We start from the raw sequence: 27,568 nt of genomic DNA, 5'->3' as shown, positions 1-27,568 counted from the left end.
TGATCATCTGTAGACTCAAAGGAAAACAAAAAGGTTTCAAACGGAACTGTTGCCACTTGCATGTCTGTCTATCCCACTGTATCTTAATTTCTTTAGAAAACTCACCAGACATGAATAACACATGTATTAAAATATTACAAAAGCAAAATATATGTTTAGCTGCCTGAGTGAATTATTCTATTCAGACATGCACTAATATACTGGGAGACTTTAAAAAGGTTTTAGGTCTGACAGTATCATACTATCACCACAGACATTCAAAGAGCTTTGCTAATGCAAGGGGGTTAAGTCTGACAAAAAGTGCCTGTTTTAATGAATGAGAATCAGCGAGACAAAGCATGAGATCATAAATGTCTCACTAAAACACCATCACATTCTTCCAACTGTGGATAAAGTGCCATTTTATTTATTTACTAAGTTTTTTGTTTGTTTTGTTTTTTTTTAAATCAACAAACCTATAAGGAATCTCTACAAGATGGACTGTGAAACCATGGAGGTATGGTATGCAATATTATTGCCAAAAGAAAGTCTTCATCTTTGTATAAGCTTTGAAACCTGCAAGCAAAGATCAGGTTTATGACCACCTGAGAAACCTGAACATCTGTAAGTCTATAAGTCACAGTGAGATGCATTCAAGAGTCCTGAGGGACTTGACTGATGTAGTCGCCAAGCCAATCAAAATGATATTTGAAAAGGCAGTCAGGTGAAGTCCCTGGTGACTGGAAAAAAGGCAACATCACACCCGTTATTACGAAGGCAAAAAGGATGACCCAAGGAACTATCCATCCTTTGGCCTCTGTGTCAAGGAACATCATGGAACAGACACTCCTGGAATCTATGCTAAGGCACATGGAAGCCAGCATGGCTTCACCAAGGGCAGGTTTTGCCCGAACAATCTAGTGGTCTTCTATGATGGCGTAACTTCCTGAATGGACAAGGGAAGAGACACTGATACCATCTATCTGGACTTCAGTAAGGCCTTTGACATACTGCCTCTTAACATCCTTCACTCAAATTGGAAAGATATGGATTTGATGGGTGGATGTCGAATGGAGGAGAAACTGGTTGTAAGATCGCAGCCAGAGAATGGTGGTCAATGGCTAAATGTCCAGACGGAGATCAGTGATGAGTGGTGTCCCTCAGGTGTCAGTACTGGGACTAATGTTGTTTAATATCTTCATTAGTGACATCAACAATAGGATTGAGTGCGCCCTCAGCGAGTTTGCAGATGGCATCAAGCAGTTTTGTGTAGCTGGGAGGGACAGGATGCCATCCAGAGAGATCTAGACAGGCTCAAGTGGGTCTAGGTGAATCTCGTGACGTTAAACAAACCCAAGTGAAAGGTCCTGCACCTGGGTTGTGACAAACTCCACTATCGATGCCAGCTGGGGGATAAAAGGATAGAGCCCCTTTCTGCTAAAAAGGATGTTGGTGTTCTGGCGGATGAAAAGGTGAACATGAGCCACCAATGTGGTGGATACCCCATCCCTGGAGACATTCAAGGTCAGAATGGACTGGGTTCAGAGCAATCGGACTGAGATGTAGATGCCTCTGTTCATTTCAGGGCAGTTGGAACAGCTGACCCTTAAAGGTCCCTTCCAACTCAGTAATTCTATGATTCTGACCTATGGGGAAGTATTAGATCGCTTCACTTCTTTGAAGCACCTGTAACTCCTCAATGCAGGACATGAGGAAATAAATCTTGCTATTTGCACACAGACCTCCTACCACCTATCCTATGCAATCTATTGTGACTAATCAAAAGTTTAAAATTCAACTCTTAAAGCTCCTTCACTTCAATTATGATTAAAGATTAAAGCAAGCAGATGAGCTTTTTATTGGCATCTCCAGGTCTCAATAAGGAGTTACCACACAATATACAAAGAGCTTCCAATTTTGTCTTGCGTATTTTGGAGTAGGAAGGGAAGAAGGAAGAAAAGAAATGATCCCATCACTCAGGTAGATAGCAGATTTTAGCCAAGTAATGTTTCACACATTATCAAGACAATCAAGTTACTGAATCTGAATAACAGTAATACAAAGATAGGAGAAAAGAGAATTCTTCACCATCAGCTAAGTTACTGCATGCTGTAAGGTCTCTGCTTTACTCCCATTTACTCCTGAAAGGGTAGGCCGAATGCTCCCTGGGTCTATACAGCCTTTGCCTGTCAAGTTTGCAGAACACACTGCATAAAGAACAGGTACTCAGCACACAGAAAGGATGAAGAAAGAATATTAACACATCAAGATCACCAAAGCTGCTTGCCAAGTAATGATTAAAAACAATGTTGCTTGGTTTGGCTTAGTAAAGTCATCAGCACTGGCAGCTGTCAGGTACCAACCGGATGAGTAAACTTTGTGTACCACTACATAACATCTCATCCTCCACAAATCCAGAAGTGCTTCACAAGCCCACATGACAACATAGTTTACCTTACTCACAGATCCCTTTAAGACAGTTATCAGCTGAGTAATGCACACCACTGCTACACATCATCTGAAGTGGCTAAGAGCAGAAAAATCTTGTGACTAACTGAAAAGATTTAGATAAGCAGACCATAACTGAACTGCTAGAAATGAAAACCACAGGAGTTTATCGCACTCCCCTTAATGAAAAAGGTTAAAAAACCAAGAATGATTTCAGCAGGCAGAGATTCTGGATGGATCTTTCAAGCACCAGCACAACTTTCATGTTTCAAAGAATCACAGAATGACTTGGGTTGGAATGGACCTCAAGGATAACCTAGTTTCAACCCCCCTGCTGTGACCAGGGTTGCCACTCACGAGATTAAGCACTAGATCAGGTTGCTCAGGGCACCACCTAGTTGGCCTCCAGGGATAGGGCATCCACAAATCCTTTGGGCAGCCTGTGCCAGCACCTCACCACTCTCTCAATGAAAAACTTCCCAGACATCTAATCTAAATTTCTCCTTCTTTAGTTTATAACCATTTCCCCTTTTTCCTTTCACAATCTACCCATCTAAAAAGTTGATTTCACTCCTTTTTATAATCTCAATTTAAATACTGGAAGGCCATAATGAGGTCTCTCCAGTCTTCTCCAAGATAAACAAGCCAAGCTCCTTCAACCTGTCTTCACAGGAGAGGTGTTTCAGCCCTCTGATCATGGCCCTCCTGTTGACCGTCTATAAAAGCTCCACATCTTTCCTGAGCTGGAGGCCCCACAGCTGGATGCAGTACTCCAGATGGGGCCTCATGAGGATACAGAGGAACAATCACCTTCCTCACCATGCTGGCCACCTCTCTTTTGATACAGTGCAGGATACTGTTGGCCTTGTGGGCTGCAAGAGTACACATTTATTCTGTGAAGTTAAAGGCTGCCTATGTCTTCCATGACACAGGCAGCAGAATCTACTGCCAGCCTGCACATTCTGGAAGAATTGCTGGGTAAAGTCACTAGATTTTCAGTAACATAAAAACACAACTAACTCTCTCATCAGATCTGAGAAGAAACTACCTGACCTTCCAAAGTTCCAAAGTCTAACTCTAACAAGCACATTTCTGTACTTTCTCCTAGGATGATCTTGGCTGTTGTCAGAAATAGGCCCACTTTTACTTGAATTTCCCAGGATTACTAACAGTATTCCAACTGAAGTTGTAGAAAGCTATATACACAAATCCTTCTCCTGAGAAAGAAGGCCTATAGGCAGTTATTAATACACTTGTTTAAAACAACCACATATTACGAAGTGGTCTATTAAAAAAAAGTTATTACTTTTAACTCCTTACTTTTCATTTTCTACATTCTTCAGTAGATTATCTTGCTATTACTCTCTCTGCAGTTCTGTACCACTTGGAAAGAGAAACGTGTCAGAAATTCCACACAAGAGCAAGCCTCTAGGTTATCCTGCCTGCATTTTGGACTTCCCTTTGTTTTTTTTTTGCCAGTGTTCAGGTATTGCTGCTAACTAGAAGTATCTTACCATGAAGACATCAACAAAGGTTATTTCATACTGTGTCCTAAGTATTCACTTTCCCTCTGCAGTGGAAAATGTCTTAGACCATTTCATTAAGAAGTCAGAAATGATCATCCTTACTAGTGTACACATAACATTCACATCTGGTGATAACAGAGCGCTTCTTAGGGAGATGATGATGCAATGTCTTACTTTTCATACTCAAGCAATATGTCTATAATCAACATCTGATCTCAGGCAGAGGCTCAAGAGTCAGTTGAAGGATCCCCAAAATGATGAAGATGCCAGCAGGTCACATAAACACAATTTTGTCCTACTTGCAAAATTCCAAAGCTACCTAGGGCCCATAAAGACACACAGCCTTGTTCCCAACAGCTTTGTTGTCGGTCAGAAGATTGGTTGAAACTTTCAGATTTCTCTTACAATGAAAGGGTGCAATAACAATACTTACTTGCTCTGTTTTGTTTCAGCTGGCCAGACTGTACAGCACTTTGTCAGGAATTGTGACCCTCTTGAATATTTTACCACTTTAGTGCTTGTACGAAATGAAAGGGATGCACAGAATTATCACTGCAGCAATCTCTTTGCATTATTTACAACATCAGAGGCTGCAGCACTTCAGCATAATATTGCTAACATAAAGAGGCAGAATTTCGCCTCAAGCCAGGTTTTTATTTTCAGTCTGCAGTTAAAGATGATTGAAAAAGGTCTATGAACTTCTCTTATTCCTTCCATTCCAGCTGCTGCTTTCTAAATGCTGCCCCTCCAATGTGCAGAGAATCTGAACAGAAGACACCCTACAGCATTCAGCAGAAGTGGGATCAGTTAATCTCTGTACCTCTAGGGAAGCACGGCCTTATTTCACCATTCTGCCCAGTGATTCCCTCCCCACCCCTTTTCTTGCCTTATTGAAGTCCTCCGAAGTTGCCCTCATTTCCTTCCATGTCTTGTTCAAGAGCTGAATGCAGATGCAGAAGAACTCCTCAAATGATCTGTCATGTGTGAAGAACATGGGATGGAAATCATTGCACGTCTCACTGGCTAAAAACAGAAAAACAAGGAGTAGTGGAATAAAACATTTAAAGGCATGAGGAAAAAAAACCAAACAACAACATCATCTCCCCAAACCTGCATACAGTACAACCAGTCACAAACCATAATTCACAGCAATCCTAGTTCTAGTAGCAAAGGTTGTCAAAACATAATCCTGAAAATCTAGCCTTAAAGTTAATGAAACACAGTGCTTCTCTGCATGAGACCACCAGCAAGAGCAAGAGGAAGCAATGACCACCTTGCCTGAGTATTCTCGCAGTGGGTGCCTAACCAATGCTATGTTTTTGTTTTCAGGACAGAGAAAGATACAGGTAGAAACGTAAGTATCCTCAATGAAACAATCTTTCAACTGCTAACAGTGTGTAGTATATTGACATCTGAGAACAAACACTAAACATCACCAGTGTTGGAAAAGACCTCCAACATCATCTGTTCCAATCGTCCACCTACCATCAATATTTCCCACTAAACCATATCCCTTACTGCAACATCTAAATGCCTCTTGAACACCTTCAGGGATGGTGACAACCTCCCTAGACAGCCCATTCCAGTGCCTTTCTTTCCAGAGAAGAAGTGTTTCCCAACAGCCAACTTGAACTTGAGGTCATTCCCTCCCATCCTATCACTAGTTACTAGGGAGAAAAAGCCAACTACCACTGTGCCAGCACCTCCTTTCAGGTGGTTCAGAGAGCAGTGAGGTCTCCCCTGAGCTTCCCCTTCTCCAGACCAACAATCCCAGCTCCCTCAGCTGCTCCTCATAAGACTTGTGCTCCAGACTTCTCACAGCTTCACTGCCCTTCTCTGAACACACTCCAGGGCCTCAAAGTCTTTGTGTACTGAGGGGCCTAAAACTCAACACAGTACTCAAGGTTCCTCACCAGAGCCGAGTACAGGACATGATCACTTCCCTGTTCCTGCTGGCTACACTATTTCTGATACAAGCCAGGATGCTATTGGCCTTCTTGGCAACCTGGGCACACTGCTGGCTCACATTTAGCTGTGTCAACCAACACCCTCAGGGCCATTTCTTTCACACAGTCTTCAGGCCACTCTGTTCCAAGCCTGTAGCGTTGCCTGGGGTTGTTGTGGTCCAATAATATCAGATCAATATACTGAAATATGAAGTTCTGCTGACACAGCTGATTAGCTACCATGTTGTATATGGACATACCACAGAGGTAAACAGAGAAATCTAGATAGACATATGGATGAAAATATAACTGGTTAAATTTGTTCTTTGAAAATCACTGGAAACAAATGGATCTTATGTCACCTGTCCCTTATTTGGGATGGGGCAAGGAAAAACAAAAGAAAACAAAACACCACACACGCGAAACATTATTTATAAAAATCAAATACAGGCTTAAAGGAAGGCAAAATAAAAGAATACTATCATGATGATTCTAGAAAGGCAGAGTTTAGTTTGATAAGACTGCTCTGAATCTCCTTGAGTGAAGAATGTATTTTCAAATACTAAGGGTAGAGCTGAAGCAACACTGAACTCTGGGCCTCTCTGAGAACCCAGGAACGAAAGGGGCTTTAGCCAAGGGCAGAAGAGGATCTTTAAACCCTGCCATCTCCAAGTAGGTTGCACATTTATCGTCTTTAGAAAGAGCAGTCATGTTGATTCAGTTCTTCATCATGTACCCTGTTCTCAAATCTCTGTTTCATCTCTCAGTTCTCCATCCAGTATTCTGCTCTTTTTCAGTAGTCACTCACATGCCCATACAGCAGCATCTTCCCTTCCTTCAGGATCAAACAGTCATAGCTTAGGTGTGTTTCATCCTCTTGAAGAATGGTAGTAGTATTCATCATTGGGATAAAATGCTCTTTTCCTTGAAGCTGCATCATTGCATGATATTTTCTTTCTCTCAGTGAGACCAGAGAAATTAGAACAAAGAGAATGTGAATGGTAGAGGTAGGCTGACTCCTTGTATGAGATTCAAGCTCTTGGTCTTAGTACCTCTAGCCACAAAAATACCCTTCCAGTATGCTTTGCAACTTCTGCCATGTTAGTAGCTGCTACAAACACCAAAGAAACACCAGATGTGCTTACAGTCACCTGAAGCCTCCAAGAAATGTGGTTTTTGATCTTTCTCAAGATGCAGTATTCCAATTACAAAGCAAAACTCTAAAGCTTAATTGTACATTTGAGGCTTAATTTTAACATGAGACTTACTAAAATCTAATAATCCTCAGCTATGTAGCGAAGATGAGAGTTAATTTTGGAGCATAGGTTTCATTCTAATCAAATAAACGGCATTTACTTAAAAGGATGTGCTGACAGGGGGGAATTAGTCAAAGCAGAGACCTGTATTTATGAGGCAGGGCTCAATTGCTTTAAAAGGACAAAACACCTCAGGCTAATTTTCAGAGCACCTTCAGTTTCCATTCATTCAGCAGGAGCTGCAAGGGCTCAGTGCTTCCAATAATCAGACCTTCAGCCTGTAATAATGTCAGAGAAACAACAGAACAGATTCTCAGAGGGCACTTGTCTTTAAGTCATGAAATACTATCGTGATGAGAAGAAATAAAATAACACCAAGCAGAAGAATGCAGCCTGTACTGTCACTGTAAATCACAGTGTGAAACAAGGCAATAACCCCAGTGCACACTGGCCTTTCTGGTCCTCCTCCGAGCCAAAGCTTATCTCTGCTCCTACTCATAATGATCAATAAATCAAAGTTAATAGAAAGGCTGGGGATTCTCATGATCTTGATTATCATTTCTAACTCATGCTTCTTATCATAATCAAACCCAAACTGTATCTACTATGCTGACTACCATGCACGCAGAATCAGAGGTGCTGTCCCCCCATCTTTTCTATAAGTAAACACATTGTGGTTTATGCCTTTTCAGTCCAAAAATGAGAGTAAAAAATCACTGTTATTTACATAAGTGGAGAACGTTAGGCCTGTCAGAAAGCAGAAGGAATCTTAGGGCACAGAACAAATCCTAAGAAAAATTAAAAGACAGACGATGCATACTTTCTTCAAAATTCCCACCAGCATCCAGATAGCAGAGAAAAATACCCAGAATTGATTTCAAAGGCAGCTTTTTGTATATCTCAAAAATTCTAGCCCAAGTAATTTAATTCAGTGGGAACACCGTAAATGAAGCACATCAGCAATCTTTATTAATCTTAGCAATCTTAGAGCGTATCTATAGGCTGCAGGTCAGCTCTACCTTCTGCTCAGTTTCTAAACATCTAGTGAGAGAAACCCTGACCCAAAACTTTCTTTCTCCATTATTCAAGCAAGAGGAGGACGAAGAAAAAGGCAAAACTGAGTTACCAGTGGTTTTCAGATCAGAGTAAATACATCATCACAACTTCCACTGCCTCCATTCCTAAGTCAGTATCTCTGCTGTCACGGTACTGCCTCTCTCCACTGAGTGGGCAAATTTAGTTGTCAAAACTTCTTGGATTTGTTGGTTGTTTTTTTTCCCCACTAGCTTGCAGTTTGACTAATTGTAAACAAAAACAGAGATCCAGCATTAGAATTATTTGGAGACCTTTCACAAGAGAGCTGCATGAAAAATTTCTGGCCTTAAGCCCAGTAAGTACACTGTAACCTTCATTTTCACAAGCAAGAACTAGCCACATTTGTAAGCAACGCAAAAACATACATATGGCTGCAACACAGGGACACAAATCATCATGATTATTTAATAACATCATCAAGTTTTAATTATGCCTCCATGAGATCACCTTTTAAAGGCAAGGCAAGTCACAGAAGAAAGCTCCAGCCTACATAAATCAGGTGAAGATCTTGTTGATTTTTCCTTTCTTGGCACAGTTCTTGAAGCTGTACATCAGTGTGTCACCTATCAGGATTTAAGTAGTCCTTCAAGCTTCTAGCTGATCTATAGCTGTGACTTTGAGGAAGAAGCTTAGTTCATTTCTCAACATAAATTGCACTGGTAGGAAAAAAAAAAAAAGAGAAAGAAAAAAAGAAAAAAAAAAAGAAAAAAAAAAGAGCTGATTTCTATCTGGAAGTTTATGTGGTTACTTCAATGTGTATTTTTTAGTCTTTCCCTGAAACAATTCCTAAATTACGAGAAAGACATTCAAGCATCCCTGACTGTTCAAACAGTAAATGGATACGATATGTTGCATTCTGTTGATTAGTAGAGGAAATAGAAAAAAGGAAAACAAATTGAGAGAGAAAAGTTTTTTTCTTCATCTTTCACTTTGTATCTGGATGCTCTCTCCCATGAGAAACAACACCATCAGGGACAAATTTCTTCTACTCTGTCAAGACCATATGCCTGTCTTGGAAGGGCACAGGTACACTACAATGTTTCAATAACTGTTTGATCTGAAGTACAACAGAGATTTAAATGTCAATGTTGCTGTGGTGAACAGAATATGGACAATACAGATTTCTGTCTGCAGGACAGACTTTGGGAAAGGCTGAGAGCACCAGACAGACATCAGGCTGAGGTGTCACCTCTCACAGCCCAAACCAGTAAGAACCCAAGGCAACCGGTGCTGATGTTGCCCCTACTGCCCTCACATTTCTGCTTAAACACTCAGATTGCAGGCTATGGTGCTGTTTACATCTTTTCCTTCACCTTAAGAACAATGGTACACACAATTTTCACTTGGAAGAGGGAAAACTCTGAGTACAATTTTTTTCTCCTTTAATTTATTTTGCACAATACTTGGAAGTAACACAGAGATGGTCTTTCTTTCCCCACAAAACTACAACAACAGAGAGGCTCACAGTGCTGCCCATTATTTTCAAGATGCATCCATGGTGCCATGGGGAACAAGTTTGGGTTAATGTAAGTAGTCTTTTTTCAGAAAGAAGGACTTTTGTCATCTTTTAAAGAGATAATACAAAAGTGATAACATTGCTCTGTATTCTCAAATATTTGAAGACCAGGCAGTGAGCTTCAATCAAATTATTCAGTTAGCCATATATGTTTATAATATAAAAACATACATTTATACTAGCAATATGGTCCCCTAGCATTAATCTTGCCACATGTAAAGGGACAGACAGACCCTCAGGTAAGAAGTAGGCTCTGCACTGGTGGTGGTATTAGCAGATCCTTCGTACTGCGAAACTCATCAAGAGAAACATGCCAAAATGCCTTTGAGATGAAGGAAGGAGATCTGCAGAATCTTGGGAAAGCAGTTTGCAAAGCTTCAGTGAGAGAGCGGCTTGGAGACACTTCCCTGACTGAAAAATACCTGGAATCTGTGTGATCAGCTCCCCACACGGATCTATTACCAAGCTGCTGTTTAATTCTGAGTGACTCATTTATCCCCGCTGCTTTTTGTCCTTGATTTCACAAAATGGAGTTGCTAATATTTGATAGGGAAGGAAGGGGGTTGCAGAGAGATCCACTGCAGTTTCTGAAATGCAGCAAGATATATATATATGAACAGTGCAATATGGACTTTGGAAATATAATCTCCGCTAGCCTCCTCTGGGATTATTATTTGCAATAACAGAAGACAATCAAAGAGTAACTAATTCTCACTAGCCCTCCCAAGAGAAAGAGCACTGTAATTTCTGCTTCTCCCTGAAGATGAGATGAAGTAAAAATAAGTACTGCCATGACCATTTTTATATATACACAATCAAAAATTCTCTCAGTAATACATACAGCACATAAGAAAAAGTGCACTAGTACTGCAGAAGTACTGCAATTGCCAAGTTCTTTACACCAGTGACCCCTGTAGTCTGCTGGCAAAGATTTGAAATATGTCTGGCCACCCTTCTGTAACTTGATAGGGAAGCAGTGTGGTTTAAGGCAAGTCAGGCCCATAACCACAGCAGTGCAATAATCACAGAATCACAGTATTGCAAAATATCTCCAGTTGGAAGGAACCCACAAGAATCATCAAGTCCAACTCCTGTCTCCACAAAGGACCACCCAAAATCAAACCCTACGTTGGAAAGTGTTGTCCAAATGTCTCTCAAACTCAGGCAGCTTGAGGCCATAACCCTGGGCAGCCTGTTCCAGTGCCTGACCACCTCTGCTGCAGACCCTGTCCCTAACCCCCAACCCGGCCCTCCCCTGGCACAGCTCCATGCCGTTCCCTCAGCCTGTCGCTGTCACACAGAGCAGAGCTCAGCGCTGCCCTCCGCTCCCTGTGAGGAGCTGCAGCCGCCACCGGGCCTCCCCTCAGCTCCTCTGCTCTGGGCTGAGCAAACCAAGGGCCCTCAGCAGTTCCTCATACACCTTGCCCTTCAGACCCTTCCCTACCTTCACACCCTCCTTTGGATGCTCTCTAACGATGTTATGCCCTGCTTCAATTGTGGTGTCCATTTGATGCACATGCAGAATTTGGCACTTGCTCTTGTACAGTTTCATGCACTTGGTGACTGTCCAGCCCTCACATCTGTCAAGACCTCTCTGCAAGGCTTCTCTGCGCTTGACGGAGTCAACAGATCCTCCAATTTAGTGTTGTCCTCAAACTTCACATGCACTCAAGTCCTGCATCCAGACACCATCTCAAGATCAAGCATCTCATTTGCAGATGAAGCACTTGATTCTGTAGAGAGGGGTGTTATTTAAAAGGCTTGCAGAACACCACTGATTACGTTTGCCTGCTTTCCAAATTTCTCAAATATCTACCAAACACACAGGAACCAAACAGGGGTTGCACATCTCCTGTTTATGCCAGCAAAATGCACTTTGTATCTTGTTCCAGTTGGACCCGTAGAGCAGCCCCTGGGAGACTGCTGACACTGCACCTGGGCACACAGCTACTGCCTTGCAGAAGCCATGCTGTTAAAACCATGGAGCATCTGCAATCTATGGTTTTCTGTAAGAATCCAGCTCTAGATTCTCAGCCCCAGTAAAAGAAAGAATAATAACAACAAAATACTGTTAATTTCAAGAGACAGCTTCCCTTTTGAATTCTTCCAAGTGGCACTTCCTGATTCATACTGCTATTAAGCATGAGCTGTGCTGTGGCAGCATTGATCCCTCCCTATGGATATCTTTTCAATATATTAGTAAGTCTGAACATCACATCTGAGATGGGACAAATTGCCAAAGCATGAGCTCAGTCTTACTGACAAGCAAATGCATACTGCAGCTTGCTTGGTATGTATATTTTAGGTCAAATTTTATCTTTGCTTTGGAGTTCATATAAGGGAATGTGTCATGAATAGACTCATGAAAAAATTACTCTCAGGTAAATCCCTTACTGGAACAATCAATTATTTATAAAATTATTTCTAGAACACCATACCTAAAGCCTGTTATGCTCACTTACATGTATGTTTTTCTGAATGTGTGCACGAACCATTGAGAAAGATGTCAAAAAGATGTCACTTTTTTTTTGAGCAGGGAGCAGTTGCTTGTCAGATTCTGCCCCTTCCCACTATTAAAAAAAAAAGAAAAAAAGAAAAAAAAAGAAAAAAAGAAAGATGTCCACATTCAGTGATTATCCTTAGCAAGAATCATCAACATTCAGCTTTGAAATCTATCGTGTCAAAAATCTTGGTGATGGTTTTGGCCCTCATTTTTATCTTGTACAACCAATTTCACATTGCTCTGGCAGTTTATGGAGTAGCAATGATGCTACCAGTCATGACTTTCTTAGGGAACAGCACAGTTTAGGATTGGCTGTGATTTGAACTGAAGCCACTGATGTTTCCTATTTGAACTGAAAGTGTGAGATGCAAGTTCCAAAGCTTTGAGACACAGTAAAATAATACAGAGAGCTAAGCTGCATTTGTTAAACTCTGAATCTATGTATTATTTAAGAGTTCTGTTTTGCCTGCATTGGAAAAAAAAAAGGATAAGACACTGGACTAATGAACTGTGCAGGATGTGCCACAGTTTCCTCCAGAAGTAGGTGTATGTATGTGAAAATGTCATCCCAGAATTCCTGACAAGGGTATCAGAACCAATCCAAATCCATTTTTCAAATGAAAATTAAGAGTTCAGTTTGCTTCCCATTTCCATTTCTCACAAAGAGGATACTACAGAGCTGGTCACTGCGATACCCTCAGTCCTGGAGAGGAGGAGAACCAGTGCAAACACAGTCAAGGGGCCCAAAATTCATTTGGTGTTCACAGCACTACAGTAGCTTTTATTATTATATATGCAAATAACCATTATTTGCAAAAATGATGAGTTGATCATGTAATGTAGGGCAGAAGTGTCCCTTCTTAACAAGCTAAGTAGAATTATCTAGAAATACACGGGTAAGAGAGACCAGATACATCCAGTGGTTTATCTGGAAGAGAAAGGATACAAAATTCCTAAAGCACAGTAAAACCACAACTCCTCATAAAGACAAAAGGCAACAGCATTTCTCCGAACCAAGAAGATTTCTCATTAGGAGAGCAATTGAGAGAAAATACAAGAAAAGTACATATAAAAGGCTTCTTACAGTCTGTTTGCCTTCCTTTTTCTAGGCTGACAATAAATTCCACTAGGCAATGAAAAGGAAAGATCCCACAAAGCCTCAAGCCTGAGGAGACGACTTAGATGCCTACAGTACATGAAGCCCCAAACCTCTTCATTGACTTAACTGGTTTTTCTTTGAAGATGATTACTGCTGTATCAGAAAATTGCCTTCCCTCCCCAGGATATCATTAAATAAAGGATCCATCGTTTAAAAATTCCCCTCTCTCACTTTCCCAAATAAAAACAGAAGAATTTCCAATTCTGCAGTACAAGTCAGTAAAGCCTGCACTTACAGCTACCAGCAGATATGGCTGCTCACAGCTGGCATCTCTGCTCCATCCATAGGGAAGAAGTTCAAGAAATGAGGTACAGGCAGACTCTATCTGTTACAACCAGAGCTGAGGGCAAACAACTGAATGAAACCAATGCAGCAGAAGTGTCCACATACCGGGCTGATTTCATAGAAATATTTCTTTTTGGCAACTACCTGTAAACACAGAGACTTCTGCTTACAATGGACCTGAAGACCAAGCAGAAATGTAAGCAGAAAGCCAAAGTGCAAGGAGAGGAAAGTTACTAAAATGATTCTCATACACAACAAGGAACTGAAAAAGATTGCAAAGAATCAGTGCTGTTCTGATAAGGGCTCTCCATCTCTTTCCATAGAAGTCTATTTTTATTTGTGATAAAACAGGTGCTGGATATGAATAGATTTGAATTGCCTCTATGATGTGTCACACCACTCTCCTGGCCAACCAGGAAAGCACTCGAATTCCCTCTTCTCTCCTCTGCTATTCCCAGTATAAAAAAGCAGCAATCAATAACAGTAAGAAAACGTGCTTTTGAAATCTGATTGATAAACAAGTGCATTGTTGTCAGAGGTGAGGGAGCACTTTATCTGCATTAATCAGGCACTTCTAGGAGAAAACTGTGAGTTGAAATGGTATGGAAAACAAGGGCTTATATTTGTCATACCAAAAAAAGAATGTCTGTTGTGAAAAAGAGACAGAGATATGCAAGAACAGATCTGCAATTATGCGACTGTGTATCTACAGCATCTCTCAATAACAATATTAAAGAATGTTAACAAATCAACATGATAAACCTCCTTAGGGACTAAGCAATATTTACGGTCACTGCTGGTAAGAATACAGAGCAGAAGGGTATTGCACATATAAAGCAGAAACGACAGAGGTGTGTATAAAAAGTAGGCATGGTTGGCAAAACTTCTTACAAAGGTTGACACCATTGCTCTGTCAGGGTCCTGTACACAAGCCAATGATGGTTACATGAAGGCTTAAAAAACATTTTAAAAAGCATTTCTGACATTTTCTAAGTCTGTGGACTGTTTGTCTACTTGTGGGCTGATTTACATAGATGGAGGCATTTACAGAAGGCCAACTAAGCTCCAGCATAACGAGGGGAACACCTTATCACATCTGCTAAATGTTGATACCCTAGTCCTTTCCTTGTAAGAGCCTCTTTCTCCTAAGCTCTCAAAGAAACTAGCCTATCCATATCTCCAGACAAATCAAGAAGAATGACAGTAACAGTGGGGGAGGCAGACATTCTCAGCATTCATAAAGAGCAGCATGCAGGCAGTCACAACGTGTAACCGGTCTTTTCAGTCCTACAGTGCTCACTGGCAAAGTTCATTCCTAAATGCTGTACTCTTTCTGCTAACTATTGCATCTCCACAGACCCAGATCACTGAGGGCTGGAGACATAAATGCCCATGTGCTGAAGCAGGCTCCTGTCCTGCCTTCACTTGTGCATCTCCTTGCTGTCCCCACAGGCAGCAAACTGAGGGAGTATCTCTCAGGGCAGGACTGCTGATGTTTCACTTCTTACTCTGACTTACTGCTTCTCCTCCTGAAGCGATTCTTGCCACAATGATTACTCTTACCACTAATTACCCATTTTCTTTATATGAGAAGCTACATAGACTGCACTACAGGTTGCACAGCTCATGCCTCTCCAAAGTCCTTCTCTGAGATACTTCATCAAGAAGATAACTCTGGTTGCCATTTGAAATACAAGCCACGCTGTTTTGATTCTCAAGAGAGAAGCTGTCACTGAAAATTAATTCTGCTCTAAATAGGCTGGCTTGGGCTCCATCTGCAAGCAAAATTTAAAGGAGCCTGTGAAAATCTTCAGGAAAACATTGCAAACACCAACCTTGTAAGTCTACAATCTTTGTTGTAGTTGTTACGTCCCTAGACAGTTACCTAAATTGCCTCCATTCCTCCTTCCCTCACATGGATCTTTTCATTAAAATAAAAAAGTTTAAAATGGCAATGTAAAAAAGATATGTGGTCACTGTTAAGACAACTGTTTTGAAAAACACTGTTTTTCCCCCTCTGGTATTTGATCTTACAAGTGAGCAACAGCAGGAGAACTGCAAGGAAGAAAAATGAGCAGATGGAAAAGGCAACAAATAAGCAGGCAAGCCAGGAAGGAAGAGAATACTTTTTCCTGGTACTCAGTCATTCTTCTATTATAAATAAGAGGCTACAGCTGAACTGCCCATGCAGAGCTGGCACAGACTAGCCACAAGCTCTCTGCATCACAGTCAGAGGTGTCGGCACGTGCGCTGTGCCTCCTTTGGTGCACTTTCATGACAAGCTGTTAGGCTACCTCCAACACCCACACGGTGAGCTATAAGTTAAGCAGCCTGACACCCTGCCTATTCAGTCAGGCCAGCTACCAAAGTGCAAAGCTATGGGAGGAAAAATGATTGCTTATCTAGGAAACAAGTAAACCAGCTAAACTTACGCTACTCCTCTGCCACCTCAGAAAAGGCAATCAAAGCACTCGGAATTACGCCGTTTGCTTTGAATCAAACCTGGCTATACTCAAACGCCAAACAAGGTGAAAGAATGAGACATGGGGAAAGACAACATCACTATCAAAAGAAAATGATTGCTGTGATTAAGGTGAGGGAATTGCACTGTATCACACAACCTTGAGCAACGGTAACTCATCTTTCATGTTAGACCTACTTCTGAACTGTGCTGAAATTAAACTGTTTGCACAAGTACCATAGATGCACACCTACAAGTTCTCCTTGACTTTTTAAAAAATATATGCAGCACAATTGCTATTCCAGCCCTATTTAGGACAACTTCACCTTAGCAATATTATCTCTCCTCCCTCGCCTTCTACATCCCCAAAGATTCTGTACTTCCCTTAAAATATACCAATGGTTGGACTTGATGATCTTGAAGGTCTATTCCACACCAAATTATTCTATGGTTCTACATGTTAATACACATATTGGGCATACTGTCAAATAATTTTTACTCCCTGTTTGTGAAAGTGAAATGTGGAAAAGAGGGAAACAACCACCGGATACCCATTTGACCAAGAAAATGCTGTGCAATTTACTCCAGGCTGATGAAACCATAAGAGTGCTAAGTGAAGCTGAAACTGTCAAGTGCTGCTGCAGCATATATTTTCAAAGAAGCCAGAGAGAACTGGTGAGGGTGCATCTCCTGGTCTGTAGCCCACCTGCTAGGTGAGGCAGTGACAATCTAGAGGTGTGTAGGGAAACACAAACCTTGCCTCTCCACCTGAACTCAGTCACCACTGGAAGCCAGTTGGCATTATTGAGGTGAAGATCATTAACTCCCTCTGAAAACTGCATCTTCCTGTCTAGCTACTACTGCCTAAATTGCCTTCTCCCTCTACAACATGTCTTAATTTGTAAATTATGTTTGTAGCTATCTGGACTATACTTCTAAAAATAAAACTGCTGAAGCGTAGTCTTGTAACATAGACCAAATGGAATAATTAAAACAAAACAGGAAAAAAAAAAAAGGAACAAGTCACATGGTAGGAAGCAAGCTGCTCAAAAAACATTGCATCTTAGTGCTTGATTGTGTATACATTGGAGATCATCACCATAATGCACTGTGTAAGTGCCAAGCATCTTCAAATGGCCCTGTGAACATTCATCAATCTCCAAAAGAGCATTAGTCAATATTAATTCTTCAGATGTCAAACTTAACCTCTTGAGAGGCACACAAAAAATCAAGTAATTAGAACATAGGTTTAGCAACAAGATAAACAACTTGAACAACACATTTCCAAGTGGCACATTCAATTCATAAGCCATTCCAATGGAGCTTTCACTTCACTCACTAACTTAAATGTGACTGATACAGCAGCTACCAGAGCATAGTTTCAGACAGGTAAAACTACTATCATTAAACATTTTAGAAATGTTTAATTAGGCTGTAACATCACCTTGCTTTAATTTATTGCTCTTCTTCATAGGCTGAAACATAAAATCAGCAATTCAGTCATACTATAGTAAAAAATGTTAAAATCTATTTTAGTCTAGGAATCATTGCTCTTGCTTAAATGTGTTTTGGAGAGAGCAAGCATTAGAAGTTATTCCCCATCTATATCCTGGGGCATTTAGCATTCAACATTAAGACATAATTCATTATAACACCAAGCCATTTAGGTTATAAAGAAGCTTAGAGAATCACCTAGTTGAAGAAATGAAGGATGCAGGTTTTCTTCTTGTTATGCTTGGCATAAAAGACCTTGAGGATAAATGAAGTGAATGTGGGGAAGACTGGGAAAGAGGCCCAGAAAATGCTTTAAGACTCGCAGAATTAGTTTAATAAGGAGGAAATGTGTTCTAAAGCCAGAACATCCCTGGTGTTAATAAATGCACAGTATTCCCCTGTAGCTTGTTCCACTACTTATCTAGTCTAAGGCCTTGTTGTCATTGTTATTTGATGTACATTTTCTCTTTTTTATAGTAAATCTGTTATTTGTTTTGTCCTTGTTGACTACAGAAACTGAATAAAGTAATTTTTACATCATGCCTTGAGGCTTCCGAAGACAGTTATATCTTTCCTATCACTTTATGACACCCTGACCATGAGTAATTGGCTTAATTTCTCCTTGAGAGTCTTTATTTTCCCAAGCGTGTTATTACTCACACCAGAAATATGTCTGCATGCATGAAGATCACAGAATAGTGACTTATAAAGATGAAAACAGCGATTTCTCAGAACCAAAAAAAAATACAGCCAAAAACCTTTCAGCTGAAATTTCTCTTTTGGACTATGGCTGTTTTAAAAAATGGAACTAAGCTAAGCTGCTTAGAAATTCTCTCCTATTACTCCCATTGCAGACACTAGGAAATTTCAGGCAAGGAAAATAAAAACCATCTCAGACGACTTCTTTTGGCTCCTGCATTCAGATCTAAAATTAGTTGACAAGATTTAGGATTACTGCTTAGTTGGTTTTTCCCAAGGCGTTATCCCAGTCACCTCTCAAGAGGCATTGCATAAGAGACAAGTGTAATGCCCTTGCTTTTGTTGAAATAAACTGGTTCATAACTCAACTTAAACAGTACCAATTCATTGCAAAAGCCATCATTGTGCCCTCAGAAAGCATTCTTCAATTCTCTCTTGAATGAATCTGATCAGTTTTGACAGCTGTATGTACAGGTTATTTGCATCTGTTTACAAACTGTAAAGTAATCCACCTTGTGACAAGTTACAGAACTAAGAACCAAAGAACTCAACAGGAAACAATTGAGACTTCAAACGCTTTTTGGGATAAATGGTTTAATTTCTCCACCACGAATAGGAAAGATTAGAAATGCTGGTTTCAAAATCACTAAGGCAAACAGAGCCTCAGATTGGTTTTATGAGAAAAATAAAACATGAATTCCTCCCCTGTTACACCTCGAGAGAAGCAGTAGAAGCTTTTGTTAAGGTAGATTAAAATTCAAAGGCAAGAAATTTTCCCCAGCAAGGAATCACAGAGAGTCTGAATTGACGCCATTCAGAACATGACTTTTTCTCCCCAAATCGAATTCCAACTTGGTTCATTACTGAGAAAACTTCTGCTGAGCACAGACAGGCACCAAATTTGGAAGTTTACTGACATTAGCAGCTCAGAGTAATACATCACCTGAAAATGGATCCTGCCCTGTCTCCACTTGGGATGTATTGCACGTGAGGAACTAAAACCCAGCCAGTGCCAGCTTCTCTCTCCTGCTGGGGGTAACCACAGCCAACAGCTCCTTCCGTTAAACTGCACCCAGTTTAAGGAATAAAACCACCCACGTGACCACAAGTCTCCAGTCTGTCCCCATAACGTGCGTGCTGGCCTGGCACATCCTTGGCTCACCACCTACACTGCTCACCCTGGACACACAGGCAGTGGGCCTCTCACATCTTGCCAACAGTTCAAATGTTTTAAAGTGCTTAAAATGCGGAAATAACCACAGTCCCATTGAACATTCACAAAACTTTGTCTTACAGATGCTTGAGATTTCAAAGCTACCCATGTGAAGGCATCCAGTTATGCATTAAACTTCTACACAAGCTTCAGGAGATTCTGTTTTACATTAAATATCTCCTTTACCATGTGCCACTACCAGGGCTTTCACAAGTGCTGGTGGTACTGAACATGGGTGCAAACACTGGGTGGCTCTGGCAGGATGAAAATAACAGCAGAGAAGAAGCTTTATGTGAAGTAAGAAAGATATGCAGGGTTGCCTGTGCTCAACACAGAGGGAAGGAACGGCTAATCCCCAACCCATGAAGCCCTTCCCCCCTTGCATGTAGGGGCAGATTTCAATGCATTTGTTGTGTGAGGATGTTTCGAGTATAGGAACACAAACAGAAGGCTTACACCTTAAAAAAATAAAAAGAAGGGAAAAAAAAGGCAGAAGGGTGAAATTGGTTATTGCCAGAGCTACTCCAAAAGCAGGCAAAGCTTTGGAACACATTTTGAAAGAAAGTAAATAAAAGAACACTGAGGTGGACAGAGGTTGTAATAAATATTGCACAGGTGTGCTAAGAAGAGATCAAGTCTGACTCATCTAATCTCCTTTGACAAAATAACTATTGTTTCTCAGGACTGAAATGTGGTGGACTTTATCTGTGCTGCAGACAGATTAGTTCTCCTGCACCTGACTAGTTTCAAAAAAATATTTTGATATAGCACTCCGTGCCTGACAGAAAATCATTAGTTCATCTGGAGAAAGTGGGATTTGATGTAAGAACTGGTGAGGTGAGTGAGATGCTGGCCAACTACGGAAATGACAAGAATAAAAAGGAAGGGGGGAAGTTATCGAGCAAACAGTTGTATTACTGGGATTTCTCCAGTGTTAGTTTTGAACTCTTTTAAAATATACTTTCATTATAAACACGAAATGAAGGAGTATCTCCAACATACTTTCATTTAAACATCGGCACAAAATGTAGGAGTGTCTCCATAAAATTTGCCAGAGCTCAAAGCTGGTGGCACGGCTGATTTTATCAGTGTGCCATAAAGGAAGAACTTAAAGACCCCTAGAAATTGGAATTGTACAAAACCAAACAGAAACAAGTGAAAGATTTTGAGTAATAAAAAGGATTTCTACCATAACTCTGAGACTCACCAGTTAGAAAAAACAGCAGAGAAAGAGCACCTTGTACACAGAGCCGTAGCCCTGACAAAAATGCCAAGAAAACCAGTATTAATCCTAAAATGTACTGTTGAGGAATTTCTAATACAGGTAGTGAAGAAGCAGTACCACAATATGAGGCACAGGTAGAATAATGCCTCCAATTCTGTACACATGATAAGGGACATAACAGAACAAAGTGCAAAGAAGGGCTCTTAGAACCATCAGCAAATGGAGAATATTTGAATGGGCTGAAATGACTCTCATTTAATCTAGCAGGATAAAGGCTGAAATGAAATAATATTAATATATGGGGGAGGTGAGAGAAGCAGAAAGAAGAGAGCTATTAAAATACAGAACAAAGCTGGCACAAAGATAAACAGGTTGAAAATCATGCTGAATATATTGAGCTGGAAATTAATAGGTTTCCAACCCTTGCACACATGAGAAGAGCAGTAATTAGTATATGGATTGAGCTCAATAAATCCATGAATGGGGATAGATGATTTGGCTACCTGCAAAGGCCAATGATCCAGTTTAAGTCCTCATTTTCAGCTCTGCAGTTGCACTGCTCTCTGCATTTAGATCATTAAGCCTAGGCTAGCTACCCTATAGCGACCGGCTGCTGTGTGGAACTACTGCTGCTGCTTCCTCTTTTAACCTTAAGTTGAATAATATTCATCTATTGAAAATACAATAAGAAAATTTACTGACCATACACATCATCTACACAAAAAAACCCACTGTCTTTTGGGAAATGGAAGTTGCTCATTCTGCCCAACAGCAGGAGGCCTTTTTACTTGAAACTTCGTAATCCTTTACTGGAAACTACAAATTGCACCAGTGATGGCGCTGCATCCTTGGCCAGAACAAGCACTAGAGAAGTCAAGGATGGTTCAAAATACTTCAACAATCATTACGACATGGCTATCTTACTGAATGATAACTGCTTACACATAGAAATGCATAAAATGAGAAAGTAAACTAAGGCCCTGCACTCATACAAACATACTTTCCAACAGTCCCATAATGACTACAAATACTGCAGTGTTACTTTTTCCCCTTTTCCACTTCAAATTACTTACTTACTTCGTACACACATCTAAGAAACTGCCAATAAGTAAAGACTGTGTATTTCCAGATATCTGTGCTCTGCTCTCAGATAAAGCAGTTGGAATTCTAGGTGGATATCTGCCGTAGATGGATTGCTGCAAAGCCCACATTCACTCTACAGTGCAACTGCTGTAGGGCTGGACCAAATAGAACTGTTTGCAGTAAGCTTTGTTCATAAACTGTGAACTTGGATGTAGCAACGAGGACTGAATTAAGCAAACTCCTTTTCTTAGCATAAGAATAATACCACAAAACTCCGTTTCCCAAGGATTCAGTTTCCTTGAGTGTACTACAATGACAGCATTTTTCTATTCTTGAGAGTGATTGTTTAAATGCTCTAACGTGTTTCATTTCTCACGATAAATCTACCAGAATGTTAGAAACAACTTTGCCTTGTGCATCCACAACTCAATTCAGCTTTGACCAGAGGAGGCACATTCAGCTACTCTTTCCATTGCTCCAGCAAGATGATGTAAAATCAAACTACATCTTAGGCTCTCACTGACAGGAAAAGAGCAGGCTTTAGAAACGAGGCAACATTTTTTAATTATTAAATAGATTACTCAATGTTACCAAATAGATGATTGAGATTTTTCCTATTGAAGAGATTACCTCTCTGACACATCACTGCAAAAAGTCTTAACAGTCACCTCTCATACATCAATACTGCTGGATTTTGAGAGTGCTTTATTTTTGAACGCAAATCTCTAAATTAACAAAACACAAGGAAATGTCAGTTCCAGCCAGGCACCACACAATGATGGCAGCTGCTCTATTTTGTGCTGGATCTACCAGAAGCAGAACTCTTTCATTGCTTTGTCGAGGTATTCCTTACTGTTTCAAACCATACCCTTCCTGCTTAAACAGCGCTGCTCCTGAGCATCTCCAATTCCACTCCCATCAGCTTACCCAAACATCTCCTTCTCTTCAGCCAGCCAAATTATGCTAACAATACTGATTTCAGGAGAAGGAGGAACAAAACAGTTTCAGCCCTAAAAAAGTCCGAGCAGCATTTGAGATGAACTATCACAGCAAGTAGCCGTATAAAATCAGAAATAAGAAACATGTTTGTTAACAGAGTACAAAAAAACCACATCTGCTCCATATGAACATTTTTGGAAGAGCTATGAGGTGAACACACCTGCCTCTGAACCAGAGGCAGAACTAAGTGGAACAGTCCAACACGTGAGATAGAATAAATCTCTCTACTTTGAAGGGAGCACGATAACACTATATAATAGATCAAGTTCTTAGCTACGAAACAGGTTTTCAATATTGTCACCACCACTAATTATGTGTTTTTGACAGCAGGGAACAAGAACCTGCATGCCATGATCATAAAAACCTGCACCAGTGGAGATGACCCACTGTGGCCACAGCTGAAACGCACCACCTACTGCCTCACCGTGCTCACATCCACTGTTTGGTCTTCATCAGCATTCAGAAAAGCATCAGTGAATGTTAATAGGTGCATTTTTTTCCTCATGGAAAAATACAATTACACATTATACACCTTTGCTTCAGAAGAACTTCCATGTCAGACCTCCCCTATGCTATCATCTGTTGCACAACAACAAAATGTAATGGGGTATTCGTGGGAAGGGTCAACCTCTGCTGCCCTACCACCAACATCTGCCTCTGCCTCTCTGTGGGACAACATAATAAAATAGAAGGCATTAATTCCAGAGCAGCCTTTGTAATTTAGATATGGCAAGATATGTAATTTAGATATGACAAGACCAAAAGAAGACCGTTATTTGTATCGCAGGGGAAGTTTATTTATTTGTTTTGAAACATCCTCTGGAGCATTCCTGACTATGAATGGTGCTGATCCACATTTTGCATGAATCATAGCATAAGTGCCCATTAGCATGCCTGCTACTGGGTACACTTTGTTGATAATAATGAGCATAGCATCAATGACTCAAGCTTCACCATTCTGACACAAAATACTGACTTTCTCTCTCATTATTGACTTCCAGGGTGGCATCTTACATGTTGCGCTAATAGAGCTGTCAGAGGTCTAATATGCAAGCAGAGGAAGAGCTGTGGGAAGACAATTCTATTAGAACAAGTGAACAGTGCTGAAAGAATAAGAAGAAAATTTAAGCTCCAGGCAGAGCCTGGATGCTCGAAAGCATCTTCTTTCTGTTTCTGATATAATTCAAAAAAAGCAGCAAGCTTTTTCTAAAAGCTTATCTGATTATCTCCTCCAAACTTTTCCCCTAATTGTGAGTTTGCTTAAAAAATATTACTTCTCATAAATATTGTCTTTTCTAATACAACATGTACAGACTACCATCTTAGCTGTAAGGAATACTATCAAACCAAGACATTCTTCCCCAGGAAGAACATAAAAACTGCACAATTTAAAACAAACTGAAAAGGCCTGCAGAACACAAAATTCCTGCCAGACCGTGGCATCTCCTTTTCAACAAGAGGAAACAAAATGAAGGCAGCAGTGCAGAATGATAATGACTACTTACAAAGAACAGCAGTTTTAATCTATTGATAACACCAGAAAGCATAAACAAAGCATTGGAATTCACAGTGACCCTTATTTCCATGACACATCAGGCCACATTGCACTGTCCCCACTTCCAGAGGAGGAACCTCTTGCAGAGCTCCTCACACGTCTCTGCAGAACCTCCTCCTTTCTTGAGAGCAATTATGTTTTAACATGAACACCAAACTAAAGCCAAGAGCAGGAGAACCACAGGTTCTTGAATTGCATTACTACTAGTACTAGCAACTCTGCAAGTGCTGTGAAGGTAGAGAACAAGTAAGGGTAATATTTTGTGGTAGTTATGGTACTTTATCCACAGCCAAAAGAGAAAATGTCTCTGTTAAATGCAGATTAGATCAAACTCAGAGCTGGCTGCACTGGCTGATTAGGGCAGTGTTGGCACAAGTGGTGGGTGCTTTTTAATTAATGTAGACCAAGTACTTCCCAAGTCATGTGAGAGCGAATTCAGGCTTAGTCACAACAAGCATACACAACAGATTAATAATAATAATAATAATAATAATAATAATAATAATAATAATAATAATAATAAAAAAGCCCAGAAAGGCATAGAACTATAGAACATCCTGTGTTGGAAGGTTGGAAGGATTACTAAGGCCAGCTCCTGCCTCCAGACAGGACCCCCCAAAATCCAAACCCTATGTCTGCTAGCACTGTCCAAACAGCAGCCTTCAGCTGTGACCCCTGTCCTGGGGAGCCCATTCCTGACCACCCTCTGGTGAAGAACCTGTCCCTAACCCCCAATCAGATCCTCCCTGACACAGCTCCATGCCTTTTCCTCATGTCCTGCCACTGTCACCAGAGAGCAGAGCTTGGTGCTGCTTCTCCGCTCCCCTCATGAGGAGCTGCAGATCACCACGAGGCCCTCTGACTCCTCTTCCCAATCACCCCCTATATCTGAATTAGCAAATTACGACCAGGAGACTGTGTTGAATATTGGCTTCGATGCATTGGAAACAATAGCGCTAGTGTTAGAATACTGCAAAGTTAGCATCATTAGTAACAGAAAAAACACTGCATGAAAGTTTGTCAGGACCTATTGAACCAACATGAGGCTGAAGATGACAGTTTCCTGGGTCACATCACCACCAGTGACAAGTCATGGTGTCACATCTAATGAGCTGGAGTCCAAAGGACAGTCCATGGAGTGGTGACACGTGAATTCCCCAATGAAGAAATGTTCAGGACACGGCCCTCAGCAGGTAAAGTGATGTGCAACTCTGACCACTACATTGTGATGCTGACTAAGCAGAAGACTCGAACTTCCAGATTTGAGCCAGAAAAGACAGACTTTCTCTTGGAACATGAAAATGCCAGGCTCCAAACCAGTTTGAAGACTGTGGAGCACATCACCCATCTGTCTGGATTGTCCTTATCACACTCAAAGTCAGATTTAGCTTTTTATGAGTTTCATCTGTTTGGGCTGATGAAAGACAGATTGAGTGGACAACAGTTTCCTAGCAACAATGCTGGCAAAGCAGCTGTGAAACAGCTGATCACCTCTGCTGCTGAAGATTTTTGTGATTGTGGCATGAGAGCTCTTGCTCATCTCTGAGGAAAATTCGTAACTAGAGGTGGTGATTATGTTGAAAAATACTGTTTTGTAGCTGAGAATGGAATCTACCAAATAACGTTATTGTGCTCTTTGTATCTATTGTAGCTTCCATGGAAATAAATAGGAGTACCTATGTACTTTCTCTAGTTCTATTAGGATTAATAAATCTCAAGACAGAGTACATCCTGGAAATATTTCTAGAGGAAATTTCTTCTGATTAATTTGAAGAGCTAGCATCAGAAGCCAAAGAGACAATTCACATAAAGCTTTGCTCCTGCATATATATTCAAACAGACAAGTGTCAAGAAGCCTTTTAGAAACAGCGTTTGAAGAACTGCATTAAAACATTGCTTTATGTACTGGCTTTGTCGTCTCTGCATAGGAAAAGAACAAGATGAATAACCTTTGTACAGAGAGCAATCAGATATTTTAAAGGCCTTCTATTTATTATAGTAATTTTGGAGACCTTGGGACTAATTGTGGCAATACAAGTCAAATTGTACAGGCTTAGATTTTGACTCAGTTATTTGTGGAAGAATAAGTTTCTCTAAAAATGATGAAAGGGAAGTCCCATGATCTGGTCTGCAGAGAAAGGATGAAATTATAGATAGAAAAGTCTTCCAAACCAATATACAGTAAGTGGTATCTTAGTTAACACATGAAAGAAGATTAAAGAATGACTTCTTAATATGCCCCAGGTTATGATCTGAGAAGAATTAGCCATGATACCATTTTCAGGGAAGAATTACTTAAATTTACTTTTTAATTTTCCATGAATTATTTCTTCTATTATCATAAATGAAAATTAATCAATTTTTTCATTTTTCCAAGCTTTTAACTTTTTTTTTAGGTCTTTTCAAGGGGAAGAAAATGCAAACCAGATCTCACTGAACAAGAATTGCCTACCCTTTTTTTAATGTCCTACATGACCTACATATGACAGTAAACCATCTTTCTGAAATAGTTAAATACAAATGCCACCACAATATTTAATATAAAACATTTGAAAGCGGAGAAAAAAGAGATTTTTTTTCAGAGAACAAAAGCATGTCAAACAGACTCTGAATTAATTGCAATTACCTGATTACCATCTGCTTAAGACCATACATTTCAGCATTGCTTTTTGTGTTTGTTTAAAAACAGACAAGGTGCAGATTTTCTTCTGGAAACAGAAATCTGACACGAATGGCTGGGACTGTGAAAAAGATCCCAACAGCACTCAGTGAAAGAAGAAAGGATGCAAAAAATCTCTGACCTTGTCTGTGTCCGAGAGGAAGACAAGAAGTGAAAAGTTGATGAGGGTAATTTGTCAATGTGTAGCCATAAGCTTAAGCTTTGTGAAGACCTTATTTATCACAGGTTGACTTGGCCTAGAAACCTTTCAAAAGTGTGTCTTCCATAAAACAGAAAAGGAAGAAAAAAAGTGCACTACACCTGTTTGAATTCAAGATCTATCATAAACACGTAGTAGGGAGGCCTGCTCTCCAGATCTCATTTTCAGCATGTGTACCTCTTCTAGAAAGACTGCTGCCCTTCATGCCTCCTTAAAGGTCAAACCACTTTCTAAAGGACTGCACCAC

General features: G+C 40.4%; 1 protein-coding gene across 6 annotated transcripts in view; it reads right to left on the bottom strand.

Annotated features, from left to right (window-relative positions):
* Positions 1-27,568, bottom strand: part of ELMO1 (engulfment and cell motility 1) — a 290,099-nt gene that overhangs the window by 96,542 nt on the left and 165,989 nt on the right. For all 6 annotated transcript variants that reach the window (XM_048950301.1, XM_048950300.1, XM_048950299.1 and 3 more), the window contains one exon: positions 4,840-4,976. In XM_048950301.1, the coding sequence (XP_048806258.1) occupies positions 4,840-4,976 (137 nt within the window). The remainder of the gene's footprint in view (positions 1-4,839; positions 4,977-27,568) is intronic.

This window comes from Lagopus muta, chromosome 7 (genome assembly GCF_023343835.1).
Source record: "Lagopus muta isolate bLagMut1 chromosome 7, bLagMut1 primary, whole genome shotgun sequence".
NCBI lineage: Eukaryota > Metazoa > Chordata > Aves > Galliformes > Phasianidae > Lagopus > Lagopus muta.
Note: the sequence above shows the minus strand (reverse complement) of the source record. Positions and strands in the feature narration are given on the sequence as shown.